Below are 14,992 nucleotides of genomic sequence, written 5' to 3' on the forward strand. Positions count from 1 at the left end.
TTTGCATCCAACTGAAAGTGTAAATAGTAGAATAAGGTGCTGATGACGTGAAATTTACAGGTGAGAATACATGATGTGATATAAAAGGTTATAAACATGAAATATATACAGATAATAAAAGAAGATGCTGATGAGGCATGTTTTATTTCTCTGCCCTGTATGAAGTGCTCAATAAATAAATAAAGATTATTATCAGTATTATTTAGTTATCAAGGATCTTTTTTGTTGTGTAAAGCATCTTTGAGTATCTGTAAAAGTGCTCTATAAATAAAAAAATACAAATTTTTATTATTATATTACTTAAAACTTGTCCTAATGTAACATTTAGAAGTTTTATACAAACATCTGATTAATGGTTTATAACCCAATATAATGCAGATATAAGTGTTTATTATTGTGCAGTATTTGTCAGCAGTTATAATTTCTCCTGTGAAGACATTTTTTATATTATTACGACTGTATACTGCAGCACTATTAAACATAATTAATGGCAATTAATTATATTGCCATTAATTATGTTTAAAAACACACATTAAATTCATTACAAATGCATCAAACTTAAATCTGCTTATAACTACATTATAGTGTGTTAAAAACATTTATTAAATGTTTATATAATGCTTATAAATGGTAAAAAGAGGTCTTAAAGTAAAATGTTACGTTAATAACAAACTACTGTTTAACTGTTTCCAAAGTTTATAAAATGCACAGAAAAAACTCCATCTGCTGAGGAAGCTCATGTTACACATTAGAAAGCTCCAGAAGAGCTACTAAACTGCTACAAACAGGAAATGATATGAGAGTCAAACTTCGGATCATCATCACTAATTAAACTTCACAAAAAGCAAAAACTTTTATCAAATATTTAATAGTTATTTTTATTTTTCTGGCGAGTTCACTAAGCTGTCCTACTGCCGTCTAAAAAGCTCATAATGTAAATTTCTTTTGTTACATTGTGGGATAATAATGTAATAATGGATCAACAGCACACTGAAAAAAATGAGCGTTTTTCTTTCTGTTTTTAAAATATACTGATGGATATAAGTTACAGTGTTGAATTCAAACAAGGGAAACACTTTTCCTCCTGTTGTCAGTTTCTCCTTTTTTCTACAATTCCTCCTTTTCCTTACAGTAAAAGTACATAAGTATTATGAGCTTGATGTAGTTAAAGTATTGCAGTAAAAGTACATAAGTATTATGAGCTTGATGTAGTTAAAGTATTGCAGTAAAAGTACATAAGTATTATGAGCTTGATGTAGTTAAAGTATTGCAGTAAAAGTACATAAGTATTATGAGCTTGATGTAGTTAAAGTATTGCAGTAAAAGTACATAAGTATTATGAGCTTGATGTAGTTAAAGTATTGCAGTAAAAGTAGTGGTTTGGTCCCTCTGACTGATATATTATTATATATGACATCATTAGATTATTAATAGTGAAGCATCAGTGTTAGAGCAGCATGTTACTGTTGTAGCTGCTGGAGGTGGAGCTAGTTTACACTACTTTATATACAGTTAGCTAGTTTAGTCCAGTGGTTCCCAACCTAGGGGTCGGGGCCCCTCCAAAGGGTCAGCAGATAAATCTGAGGGGTGGTGAGATGATTAATGGGAGAGGAAAGAAGAAAAAACAAAGTTCTGATACACAAATCTGTTTTCAGTTTTTGGACTTTTTCTCTAATCTTTGATTTTTGCTGAAATATTGGATCATTTGAACATTTATTGAAATGAAAGCATGTGAGAAGTTTAGAGGGAAAAAATCACTATTTGGTGGAGCTGTTAACAACTCATAGACATGTGAAATGTGACCCCGACTACACACTGCTTTTTGTAAGACGTCAAAAAGCCAAAAAGGTTGGAAACCACTGGTTTCATCTTTAACAACGTGTTGTATTTTAAAAGCTTGTTATATTATCCATTGTGTCAAATCTTCATCTGAAAAGTAACTAAAGCTGTTAAATAAATGTAGTGGAGTAGAAAGTACAATATTTCCCTCTGAAATGTAGTCGAGTGGAAGTATAAAGTAGCATCACATGGAAATACTCAAGTAAAGCACAATTGCCTCAAAATTATAGTTAAGTGCAGTACTTGAGTAAATGTACTTAGTTACTTTCCTCTAATGTCTTAACAGAACTAAAGCATGAATCAAGTTTTTGGGGAAAAAGTCATTTTTATTAAAAGTCATATACAAAAGGAATATTTCATGTTAGGTTGCTATAAAACGTCCATATATACATCATATCATACAGATCAACACGTTACACTCTCAGTCTCATAAATGTGTGTGTGTGTGTGTGTGAATGTGTTGAATTCACACACACACACACACACACACACACATATTAAACTGCTTTAAAAACATTGGATTTACAACAAACATCACCAGATGTGGCGCACAGGACGGTTCAGACAACATCTGGAGCTTCACATCAGCTTATAAAAAGACACCTGTGTAAAATCCATTTGGATGCATAGCTTTGAGTACAACACTTTGAGGACTCACTCGGTTTTTTTTTTTTTTTTATTCAGATACCAGAAGAGAAATTAAAACACTAGTTGAATGTGTTGTACGGAGTCCTGGCAGCGCCGACGGAGAAAAAAAACCCACAAGCCTGAAGAGTTTTTATGATCTGGATGAATCTGAACGCTTTTACAGTAAAAAATCTGATGAATTCTGTTAAATTGTGAGAATAGATTATTAAATTAAGAGCATGTTGACTAAATCGAGAGAACAAATGAGTTATTTTTGTCTCCGTGGCTCCTCCAGGGCTCCGTAGTGTTGCGACAAAAACCTGGAAAATATCTTTTTGGAAAATTCTGTTTTCATCCAAATATCTCAGGACTTCAAATATAAATATTCTGACTTTTGGATCGAAATAAGCAAAGATTTTTTTTAAAATTTCTGCAATTCATAAAACCCTCAAAATATAGACGATGTGTCCATTTTACTGGCTGAAGATTGAGTTACGCACTTATCATCTTCTAAAAAGACTCACTTTTATCAAATAACTGAGTTTAAAATCTCTGGTTGTACTCTTTGCTTCTTCTCTCCGTATAAAACTACATTCATAAGGCGGCGTGACGACAACAATAAACGTAGCTGAGAGGAAGGCTGGGAAACAACTAACCGCTCCGCCCGCAAAATAACTAAATACTGCGTCACGTTTTTTTTTCTGCTTTACTCTAAAAATCACATTTTTGGCTGGTTGAGAAGCGGAAAGAAAGTTTGTGTCCTGCTTGTTTTGGTCCTCAGAGACGTCATGTGAATCAAACCGGATGCTTCAACAGGAAAAATTAAGTTTGTGGATTTTTTAAATTTTTTTAAAGCTGAATAATCAAAAACTGTTTCAAGTTGTTTATAATAATCTGCAAGTTGAGATTTGAGAGCGTTCAGGACAACACGGCTTTAACATCGTTTAGATTTTCTGGACTTGCAGCTGATTTAAAAACTTAACTGTCTTTTATTTATTTATTTATTTTTAATTATTAAACAGTTGCGCCATTAATTAACTTCCATACATGCAGAGTTTGACCTTCACTGATGTGCTGAACTCATCTTAACTTTCACCGTCTTCCAGTTCACGTCACTGACTGAATGAACGAATGAATGAAGTCGTTTTGGTCTAAAAAAAAAAAAAACATCAAAAAATGGTGAAGTTTCTTAGACCCCAAAATGACGTCATCAAACGTCTTATTTTGTCCGACCAACAGTTTAAACCTCACAGATGATCAGTTTACTGTCACGTCAGATGAGTAAAAGCAGCAAATTCTCAAATTTGAGAACCTTTAACCTTCAAACACTTAAACAACCTGCTGTCTCTCTCTCTGTATTTGACATTTTAGCGGTTCAGCCGTTAAATCTGCAGCAGTCTGGACACATGACGAGCCGCCAAAAACACGCAAAGTGACGCCACACAGCGAGCGACCAGCTGCGAGCGGAAAAGGAGTTTTTCTGGGTCGTTTTTCTACAAGGGAGTAAAAAAATAATCTCTCATCTGAAAACATACTATAAAGCTTATTTTACATGTTGGGAGTTAAGATGTTTCACCTGGTAAAAGCTTTTATTTCTCTACTTTTTTCTTTTTTTTTTACTGGAAAACAGACTCGTCGTTCCTGAATCATCCACTAGTGCAACAACAGGAAGTTAGAAAACAGAAAAGCTGGTTACCGACAGCAGGAGGAGAAAGTTCCTCCTCGGGGAGAATATCTTGACTTTTTGTTTGTAGGTTTTGTGTTTTAAGGTCAAAATTTAAAAACAGTTGGAGCAGAGATAAAAAGATTAAAACACCCTTGAAGGAGAACTTCTTCTTCTTCTTCTTCTTTTTGCAAGTCTCCAGAAATCAAGACCTGAACGTTGTCGGTGTTATTAAATGAAGCAGAGCGACTCTTCAGTCACCCAGAAGATCTGTGACAGAGTTTGATGGTAATATTCCTCCAGAAAAACATTAAAAAAAAACTCACTTTTGACCCTGAAAGTCCACATTTGTAAGAGAAATTCAGCGACCCACAAAAACAAAATACAGCACAGACATCGCTTTAAAGAAAAAACCTGAATAAATAAAGTTTTATGACATAATCCTGTAAAGCTGGAACCCAAAACAACTTCTTCTTCTCTCTCTCTGTGTGCTTCCTTATTTATTTATATATTTCAAGCTGCTGAACGTCCTGCTTCTTGTTTTCTACATGAAGAAACATCATGAACATCCAGACCTGAGAGAGTCGCTGCGTTACTGCAGCCGCCGACCGACGCGAGCGGACAACAGCGTCACCACCGCCGCCGCTACCGCTGCTGCGTTCACGTCACATCAGAGTTACAGAAAAACTGTTTTTTGCAGGTGAGACTTTGAATTTGAATTTTCAGTGAAGTTATGTGAACCAACTGATGCTCGGTTAGTGATCCAGCCTCAATAATCAATAAATTAACAAGATCTGGACTCTAATGATTGTTGGATTTTAGTTTTTTTATGTCTGAGGATCTTTAAACATGAACTGAAAAGTCTTTAAACTGGATGTTTTATGTTAATTAATCATTTATTTTATTGAATTCATGTTTTAAAATAGTTTATTCCTTTCTATCTATCTTCTCATGTCCACATTTTAGTTTATTTCATCATATTTCTTTGGTTTTATTATCATATTTTCATCACTTTCATATCTTTTGTGCATTAAACTCAAACTCTAAAAAGATTAAAAACTCTTAACTTTGTGTGTCAGTTTGTTTTTTCTTTGATCATTGAAGATAAAATTAAAATTACAGACTTTAAACATGATTTTATCATCAGTTCAGTTTTACTCACATTCAGTTTTCCTGCTGAAGTCCAGACAGCCGAATGATTACAGACCAACTGGAAGGTCCCGCCTCTATCAGGCTCAGCAGCCAATCAAAGCTGAGAGTTTTGAATTGTGTCGGGAGCAGCCAATCAGATTTCCTGACCCAGTTTGAACCCACACAGGTGTTTCCAGTTACTGTCTGATTAGTTCTCAGTGACCTGAACTGAACTTTCCCGATGATGTTTTCAGTCAAGGGTGTATATATTGTATTTTAAAGTAACATGTTGAGGATAATGGGGGGAAACTGGATTATCAACCGAGCAGACTGGTGTCGGTGGGTTTGAGATCATTTGATTCAGTTTGTTTGTGGATGTGAACTATTAAAGTGAAAAGATGAGACTTATAATGTGTTTAATTACCTGTATAGTTGTTGTGTTTAATCAAATTAACACCAACAGTGGTTTCCGGGCAACACTGAGATGACTCAGTTCTGGAACTACAGTTCCCATAATGCTTTGGGGAGCATAAACAGTCAGTTAGCTGAAGGCTACAACTGGAGCCTCGTTATTTTTAGCCCATATAAATGTTTACATTTTGGCAAATTAGCTCCATTAAAAGTCTGCTGAATCAGCTGTTTACAGTCTAACAGATACTGAAGAAAACTTAAAAACAGTTCTGGAGTTATAAAAGTGTTTTTCTTGTAAACAGATTTATGGATGTTTACTTGATGCACATCAGAGATGATCAATCTAAGAATATGTGCATCATGTTTGTGTGTTTGACTCAAAGAATAAGTTAAAACATTTGATGCATGTTGTTTCTCTCCTGCTGTAGAGACGATTCACAGTCTTTTAATTTAATATTTATATAATATAATATATAAGAACTTAGTTTTCATCTGAACTTTACCGGATAAAATGCAGCAGAACCAACTTAACTGCACTGAGCACAAATATGATTATTATACATCATATTGACAGTTTATTAGATAAACCTAATAAAACTAATGCAGTTTAATACAACAACCCTGCAATAAATCCAACCTTTATGGTTATAATGTTCTGTTTTAATCTGTTTTTATAGGTTTTACTTTATTTTATGCTCATTTTAGAGGCTGTTTGATTGTAACTTGTTATATGTAAAGATGTTATTTAGTGTAATTTATATAAATGAGAAGGCCAAATATAAGAAACATCTCTCAGTAAAACCCCACAGAGTCCAACAGCATCACAAACTGCAGCCTCAACATCTCTAAAGATCCAATAAAAACATTTTAACCTTCATGTTGTATCAGTTTTATCTGCAGTAATTATATCTAATAAACTGTATCAATACCGGATTAATATTCTCTTGAATATTGTGATGTTGTTTTTGTTTCAGATTTGACGTGAACGCAGCTTCAGTCTCTTCCTCTCTGCTCTGTATTGTGTGTGTGTGTGTGTGTGTGTGTGTGTGTGTGTGTGTGTGGCGCCCCCTAGTGGTGATGAGGCAGAGGGTCGTGGCTGTGGCTCCTCTGTATGTACGCCACCGCCTCCCTGTATGAGAGGGCCAGCTGGGGCCGGTCGTACATCTCGCTCAGCGTCTGGAACTTGGGGCCCCACTGAGACAGCCTGTCGTAAACGAACCCTCCTTCGTCATCCTCCTCCTCCTCCTCTTCCTCATTGTTTTGACGGTGCGCGACGGACCCCAGTGAGCTGAGGCTTCCCGCCACCGACCCCGAGCCCTCCACGCACCACACGTGGTAGGCGTCTGACGGGAACGCCTCGCTGTCGTTGTCCGCTTCCCAGATGATGCGCGCCACGTAGCTCTTAAAGTCCACGTGTGAGCGCGAGCCCGGCGCGGCGGCGGCGGCGTCCATGTAACCTCCCGTGTCACTCGTCTCCATGTCCCTGCTGCCGTGAGCGGCGTAGTTGGAGTAGGTTGCGTCGCTGGAGTAGCTGGCGGCGTTGGCGGCGTGCTGATGGTGGTGGTGGTGGTGGTGGTGATGTGGGATGCTGAGGTAGGGGGCGCTGGAGCTGCAGGAGGAGCCGGATGGGTGCACCTCCTCCTGGGAGCCCGGCGAGGACTTGATGAGCGGGGCGGTGGTGCAGGATGACGACTGAGACAGACTGGAGCACAGAGGACGCTTCAGCTCTGTGATGTCATAGCCGTTCTGACAGGAAGGAAGGAAACACACAAGTTAGAGGTGTTTAATCCTCAAAGGTTAAAGGTCAGTGTCAAGAACTGGTTTTGAATATGAAGGTTTGGGGCCGCGGGGCAGCTGCAGCTGGTCGAACATAACGAAGCGTTTCCTGAAGCATTTAATATAAACTGGTGAGAATGTTCTGCAGATGGCCGTTTAGTTTGGTTTCCATTTATATGTTTTTTATTTGGGACCGAGCCCAAAAGGCAAAGGACTACTGTATTTTCATGTGTTTGTTTGTTTGTTTGTTTCTTTATTATAATGCCACCTATGTAACTAAAATGGCCGTCACGGCCCGTAGGAATGTCGTAGAGAGATCAAACCAAAACTCAATTATTCGTTCCATCAAGACTTACTAATTAGTCCTGAAAGTTGCAGTGCCACATCACCCCTTACAATGTAAAACAATGGGGAGGCAATCTATGGGCATGAACTTTGTGTCAAACAGAGGCTTCTGACGTTTAAACTATAAGTCTGACCACTTTCAAACCTGTATCAATGGATTCGCAACGAAATTTCCTACTAAAATATGATTTTTAATGTTAGATTTGGCCAAAGTTATGGGATTTATGAGGAGATTTCATAAGAAGCGTACTCTAAAATCCTCCTCTCCAACTGCTCCTGGTGATGTCACTCCCTCAGTGCTGTGAAACATTCCGCAATACACACTCATTATAAAATCACAGGAGGAGCAAGAAAAGACTTTAAAACTCACACTCTAATATCTCAAAAACAGTAAAAGATAGAAAAAACATGTAAATTCAAGATTTGTAGGTCAAAGTCTCGTGACTCATTTAAAGTTCAAATGAAGTTTGTATCTAAAACTATGTGGAAGCAGTAAATGTTCAAAAAGGTGTGGGTTCACTCACACTCCCCATTCAAATATATGAGTATTTTTCTGTGTCCAGCTGCAGTTACTTATTGTCTCTACACACCTGACAGTACACATGTCAATCAAACTTTCAAAATAAAAGCACACCACACTTGTAAGAAATATCCCTCATTTTTGAAAAGCAAAACGATCTGATCCCGATGGACCTGAGTGTGAGGACTCTTGAGTGGCTGCTACAAGTCATGTGACAACTATTTGTTCAGTAGAAGCTAATTTGTCCCACTGTAAGGATCCTTTTTCCTGGATTTGTCATAATATATGAACTTTAAACTGAGAGACATCAGGCCAGAAACGCCAGATAACTCAAGTCTAGAACAGATATCAGACAAAAAGGCAGATAAACCCCCCGAAACCGCAGTAGAATCTCCTGCTTCAGAAGGTTCAAATAGGATCTAAATGTGGATTTTCTTAGTTTCCTGCAGTCTGGTGTGAAAATGCAGCGTTTTGATGTCTCGAGTTGAGGTTAAATGACCCAAAAATACAAACTCATCTCCTCTTTCTTCTCATTTTTTAAGCCAGTTTCTGAGATGTTTTGGCTGCTTGACTTTAAGTTTCTCCAGCTGCTTTAATGCTGATTCACTTGCTGACTTCATCTCACGTATCATCGAGGATTTATTTTACTTCCTCTCATCTCCAAACTCAAGATCCACTTACACATTTTCTCCTGAAAGCAATGACTTTGACCTGTGTGTGTGTGTGCGCGTGTATGTGCGTTTGTGTGTGCGTGTATGTGTATGTACGTGTGTGTGTACGAGTGTGCAAGTGTGTGTGTGTGCGTGTGTGCAAGTGTGTGTGTGCGTGTGAGTGTGTGTGTGTGCGAGTGTGTGTGCGTGCGTGCGTGCGAGTGTGTGAGTGTGCGCGTGCGAGTGTGTGTGTGCGTGTGTGTGTGTGCGAGTGTGTGTGTGTGTTCGTGCGTGCGTGTGTGCATGTGAGTGTGTGTGTGTGCGCGCGTGCGAGTGTGTGTGTGTGTGCGTGTGCGTGTGTGTGTGTGTGCGAGTGTGTGTGTGTGTGTGCGTGCGAGTGTGTTTAGAACATTTTGTCTGTTTATCAATGAAACTTTCTACTTATTGACAGGACACTGCAGGATCCTTGTTTTTAAAGTAAAGCTGTTAAACATAAAATGTACTAACTACTGTGTGTGTGTGTGTGTGTGTGTGTGTGTGTGTGTGTGTGTGCGTGTGTGTGTGTGTGTGTGCGTGTGTGTGTGTGTGTGTGTACATGTGTGTACCTGGTCCTGCTCTCCTCCTCCCTCCTCGTTGTAGTTGAGGATGTTTTCTCGGATGTCCTCCCAGCTCTCGTGTTCAGCGGGGATGTGGTAAACTCCTCGCTTCCTGAACTTGTTACGGCTGCCTTTCTGGTTCCACACCGTCACCGCCACCAGCACCGCTACACGCACGCACACACACACACGCACACACACACACACGTACACACGCACACACACACACACAGAGGAGGACAGTATAAATATGCATCTTGTGTACCATTGGGGCAGATTTAATTTCCTTCCTGTAACGTTTGCAGCTGCGGCTCATTAAAGCTGCTCTGTGGAATCATTTAATCTCAATAAATCAGCACAACGTTCATTTAGAAACATTCACATAAAAACTACAAACAGGTGAAAAACAAGCAATCAGCCTTTAACGGCCTCCACTCTCCACCAGGTGAGACTCTGAGAGGAAAACCTGCTTCCAAAATCACCTCCGACATGTTTTTCCTCTTCAGGTGAAAGCAGGAAGCGACGGGGCTGATGGGAAATGAAGTCTTAACGTGGAAAAACTATTCATTTATCAGCCGTACGCACAGAATGACTCACGTGTGACACTTCAGCAGTGATTGTTTTGTTGATTCTTGTGTTTACGTAACTGAAGTCTCTCTGCGTCACTGATGCTTCGCTGTCTGTTGATTCCTGATCGATGCTAATGGAAAACTTATTGATCGGCGCAGCGCAGTGTTACACAAGTTTAGAACAAAAGGTCTTTAGAGGAGACGGTTGGTTTTACAGCGTGTGTGTGTGTGTGTGTGTGTGTGTGTGTGTGTGTGTGTGTATTTATATTAGTCTTTTTTTAAACCGTCTCTCTCTTCTTCTAACTTTGTAACTGAGTTTTAAAGTTCATTTGGCTGATAGAGTTGACTTGGAATGACTTGATATTCTCTCCGAGTTCAAAGATAAACATTTTTTACTTGTTTAGGACTTAAAACTCAAAGTCGGGACTTTACTCAGACTTCATATCAAACGTGCAACTTTGTCAAACCTCTGAAATAAAAATAAATCTGCAGACATCCTGTCCTGCAAACACATTCCATCGTCTGTTGTCGCTTGCTTGTGTTTTTCTTCTAACTGTAAATATAAAAATATCCTCGAAAAGACGTAAAATAATACACAATATGAAGGTAAAAGACAAAACAAACCTCTACTCTTTAAAGACCTTTTCATTAATGTCTTCATCAGTGTGTAAAAGTCATTTAACATCTGGATCGAGTCTTTGTAAGCAGGTGTTTTATGACAGTCAGTCAACAACAGAAGAAGCAGGTTATCACTGCTGCACATCTTGTGTTTGTTTATCTCCCAGTTTGGCTCATAGACCAGACCTCCTTCATTATTCATGCTGTTTTTTGTTTAGTCTCTTCTCTTGGCGATCACCGCTCAGGATAACTACATAATTCTTCTGTTTACTAAAAATAAAGTGAAAAACTGAAAATGCATCAGCGCCTGTGAGTCAGCAACCAGGGCGGCGACCACACAAGTTTCATTCGGCTGATTGTAGTTTAGTAAATAAATATTTTCCTTTACCGAAGAAGACGAGCAGACACATGCTGATGGCCAGGATGGAGCTCGGGCTGAGGGCGGCCAGTCGGTGACCTTTGACCTGCCCCAGCTCGCAGCGTTGACCCCTGAACCCCTCCTGACACCGGCACCGGTAGCTGTCTGGCGAGAGCGCCTGGCAGATGCCGCCGTTACGGCAGGAGGAGGATCCGCAGGGCGACGGCATGCAACGCTGCTGACCCGCGTCGTCTGTCACCGTCACCTGACTGCCGGGACACCTGGGAGGTGACGGAGAGACGGAGGGGACGACGGGTTAATGACAAAAAACTGAGAAAACAAACACAACAGGGAGAGCGTGTTGGGATTTCTGTGTGTGTCCTTTACTTGCACTGGTGTTTCCTCCACAGGTCGATGCAGCGCAGCGGGCTGCGGCACGGTTGGCTGCTGCAGGCGTCGCTGGAGCACCCCGAGGTGACGCCACGCCTCTCCAGTACCGTCACCAAGTCCCGGCTCTGCCCGTCCAGAGGGAGGACCTGACCGTTAAAACGAACGTCCCTCAGACAGCCTGGAGGAGGGAACGTCTAGTTTAGTTCAGTCTGGTATGTTTTTATTATTACTGCTGATAAAACTACAGGAATGATGTCAAACCTGAACCAGTTACATTTGAGACACTGTGTGTGACAGAGAGACTGATTCATCCTCCTGGATCTGTCATAACATACAAGGTTTAAACTGGGAGACACCAGGCCAGGAACTGCCAGATATATAACTCATGTTCAGGACATGATAGGAGACAAAAAGGCAGATACGCCTGCTGAGTTTCCCGCATCAGAAGGTCAAAATGTTTTTCTAAATGTGGATTTTGAGACACTGAAGAAACACAAACAATTCTGTCATATATGGAAGAATCTATGGGATAGAACAACCTGCTTTTCTCTTAATTAGTGATGCACGATATCATCAGCACGTCATCAGTATCAGCCGATAAAAGCTCTAAAATTAAATATCAGCATCGGCCGTTTCTGCCGGTTATGAGAGGCCGATTTGTTGCCTTCTCCTCCGCCGCCTGACTGTGCTTCCCTCCACGGACTGTTTCACCCTGACAAAAAAATCCAATATCATGCATCCCTACTCTTAATGTATTTGCATTTTCCCATCTCAGATCATCAATAAAATGCAGTCACTACTACTACGACTACTAATAATAACAATGATGTGTAAGATTCAGCTCAAAGCGTTTCACAAATTAAAAAAAGAAAAGAAGGAAAAAAAAATACATTTAAAAAGAGGAAATAAGTAAAATAATAAACAGTTCAAAAATATTTAAGTAAAGCTGCAACAATAAGTTGATTATTTAAGTAATTAAGTAATCGTTATATTTGATGCTTCCAGCTTCTCAAATGAGATAATTTGCTGTTTTCATTCATTCATATTTTAATATTTTGGATTGTTAGTCATCACTGTGGCCTCTGAGAAATGGTGGCGGCCATTTTTGCACTATTTTTTAAACTAAAAAAAGATAATCTGCAGATTAATCGATAATGAAAATAATAGTTAGTTGCAGCCCTAAATGAAATACCATCGTCATTGTAATAATAATAATCCTGTAAGACTGAGCATCAGTAAACAGTTTATAATGAGGAAACAACCAAACCAGTTCCAGACTGGAGCGTCGGACTGGATCTGAATTCTCTAAAACTGTTTGTGTTTATTGTTTCCTGCAAACTTTTCCTCCATTTTTTGTTCAAACCACAGAGATTTAAGTAAAACAACCACAGTTTTCTTCAGCATTTAAACAACGCTGTCTGTCAGCTATTCTCACTTAGATACTTTCAGGTTTGTTCATTCATTTAAGAACTGTCTTTTCTTCTTCTTTTTTGTCTTATTTTCTTTTTTTAAAAAGGTAAAACCATCACGTTGAGAATCCAGAATCTCACCATGAAAGTCGGTCTTGTCTCCGGCGTCGGGTCCGTTCCCGACCATCACGCTGGCCGGATGAACCACCATCTCCCTGTGGCTCCCCAGCCGAGCCTGGGCCTCCCGTGAGCCCCCGCCTTGCTCAAGCCGCAGGGTGAACATGTTGTCATGGCGACTGAGGCTGACCAGAACCCACTGCCCGACGTCCACCCGCTGTCCGGGGAGCCGCAGGGCGTGAGCGCCGTCGCCGAGGTTGGTACGAACGGAGAGGTGACCCTCCGTGATCTGGAGGATAAAACCGACACGTTAATGTGTTAAATGTTTCCTGATAAATCTTCCCATAATGCATCATGATCTTTGTTTCAGCCTTTGTGTTTAAAGATAAAAACTAGTGTCAGTTTTGATACATTTCAACCCAAAAATGTGGTTTTTTTTGGACAAAAACCACATCAGACACATTATTATTCATTATTTTAAGACATATAAACAGCTGTGTATTGATAACTGTTTATATGCCTGAAGGGATCTTTTAACTCTGATAAATTGGTAGTTTAGCGACAGGTTGAAGGGTGAACTGACCTCCAGGACGATGTACTCGTTGGCTTCCCGGGACGTGACGGAGAGCAGGGTTCCCGAGGCGGCTCTGGTTCGCAGGAGCAGCTGGATGTTTGTGCGGCGAGAGCTGCCGCCTCCTCTGAGCTGGAAACGAGCGACGCTGCCCGAGTCGAAGGAGAACTCCGGGGTGGCTGAGAAGAGAGGAAGGATTTATACAAACAAACCCAGGTTCACACACACGAAGACCAACTCTGATCCAAACACAAACTGAGGATGTTGGGAAGAAACGGTTGTCATGGTTTTTAAAACTGCAGGACGAGGAACTGATGTAACTCCTCAACTTTACACTAAAACTTTCAGCTCTCACATTTCAAACAAAACCTTCCAGCAAAAAGTTGTTGCAAAGATGTAAAAGACACATTAGATGAACTAAATCTAACAGAAACAGAACCGTGTTCCTGCACATGCTTAGTGGCGTCTGCCTTACACAGAACTACTCTCCAGAGACTGAAAATATGTAGAGAACTTACACAGAACTACTCTCCAGAGACTGATAATATGTAGAGAACTTACACAGAACTACTCTCCAGAGACTGAAAATATGTAGAGAACTTACACAGAACTACTCTCCAGAGACTGAAAACATGTAGAGAACTTACACAGAACTACTCTCCAGAGACTGAAAACATGTAGAGAACTTACACAGAACTACTCTCCAGAGACTGAAAATATGTAGAGAACTTACACAGAACTACTCTCCAGAGACTGATAATATGTAGAGAACTTACACAGAACTACTCTCCAGAGACCGAAAACATGTAGAGAACTTACACAGAACTACTCTCCAGAGACTGAAAACATGTAGAGAACTTACACAGAACTACTCTCCAGAGACTGAAAACATGTAGAGAACTTACACAGAACTACTCTCCAGAGACTGAAAACATGTAGAGAACTTACACAGAACTACTCTCCAGAGACTGAAAACATGTAGAGAACTTACACAGAACTACTCTCCAGAGACTGAAAACATGTAGAGAACTTACACAGAACTACTCTCCAGAGACTGAAAACATGTAGAGAACTTACACAGAACTACTCTCCAGAGACTGAAAACATGTAGAGAACTTACACAGAACTACTCTCCAGAGACTGAAAATATGTAGAGAACTTACACAGAACTACTCTCCAGAGACTGATAATATGTAGAGAACTTACACAGAACTACTCTCCAGAGACTGAAAATATGTAGAGAACTTACACAGAACTACTCTCCAGAGACTGAAAACATGTAGAGAACTTACACAGAACTACTCTCCAGAGACTGAAAACATGTAGAGAACTTACACAGAACTACTCTCCAGAGACTGAAAACATGTAGAGAACTTACACAGAACTACTCTCCAGAGACTGA

The 14,992-nt window shown here is 39.8% G+C and overlaps 1 protein-coding gene across 1 annotated transcript in view; it reads right to left on the minus strand.

The window, feature by feature from the left end:
- Positions 1–6,144: 6,144 nt before the first annotated feature.
- si:dkey-22o22.2 (neural-cadherin) overlaps positions 6,145–14,992 on the minus strand; it is a 161,124-nt gene continuing 152,276 nt past the window's right edge. Inside the window, exons 29-34 of the mRNA XM_044357993.1 lie at positions 13,603–13,769; positions 13,044–13,308; positions 11,491–11,671; positions 11,134–11,384; positions 9,568–9,725; positions 6,145–7,417 (exon numbers count right to left, since the gene is read on the minus strand). Coding sequence (XP_044213928.1) covers positions 6,740–7,417; positions 9,568–9,725; positions 11,134–11,384; positions 11,491–11,671; positions 13,044–13,308; positions 13,603–13,769 — 1,700 coding nt within the window. The 3' untranslated portion in view covers positions 6,145–6,739. The remainder of the gene's footprint in view (positions 7,418–9,567; positions 9,726–11,133; positions 11,385–11,490; positions 11,672–13,043; positions 13,309–13,602; positions 13,770–14,992) is intronic.

The sequence above is a fragment of the Thunnus albacares genome, chromosome 8, assembly GCF_914725855.1.
Source record: "Thunnus albacares chromosome 8, fThuAlb1.1, whole genome shotgun sequence".
Classification (NCBI taxonomy): Eukaryota; Metazoa; Chordata; class Actinopteri; order Scombriformes; family Scombridae; genus Thunnus; species Thunnus albacares.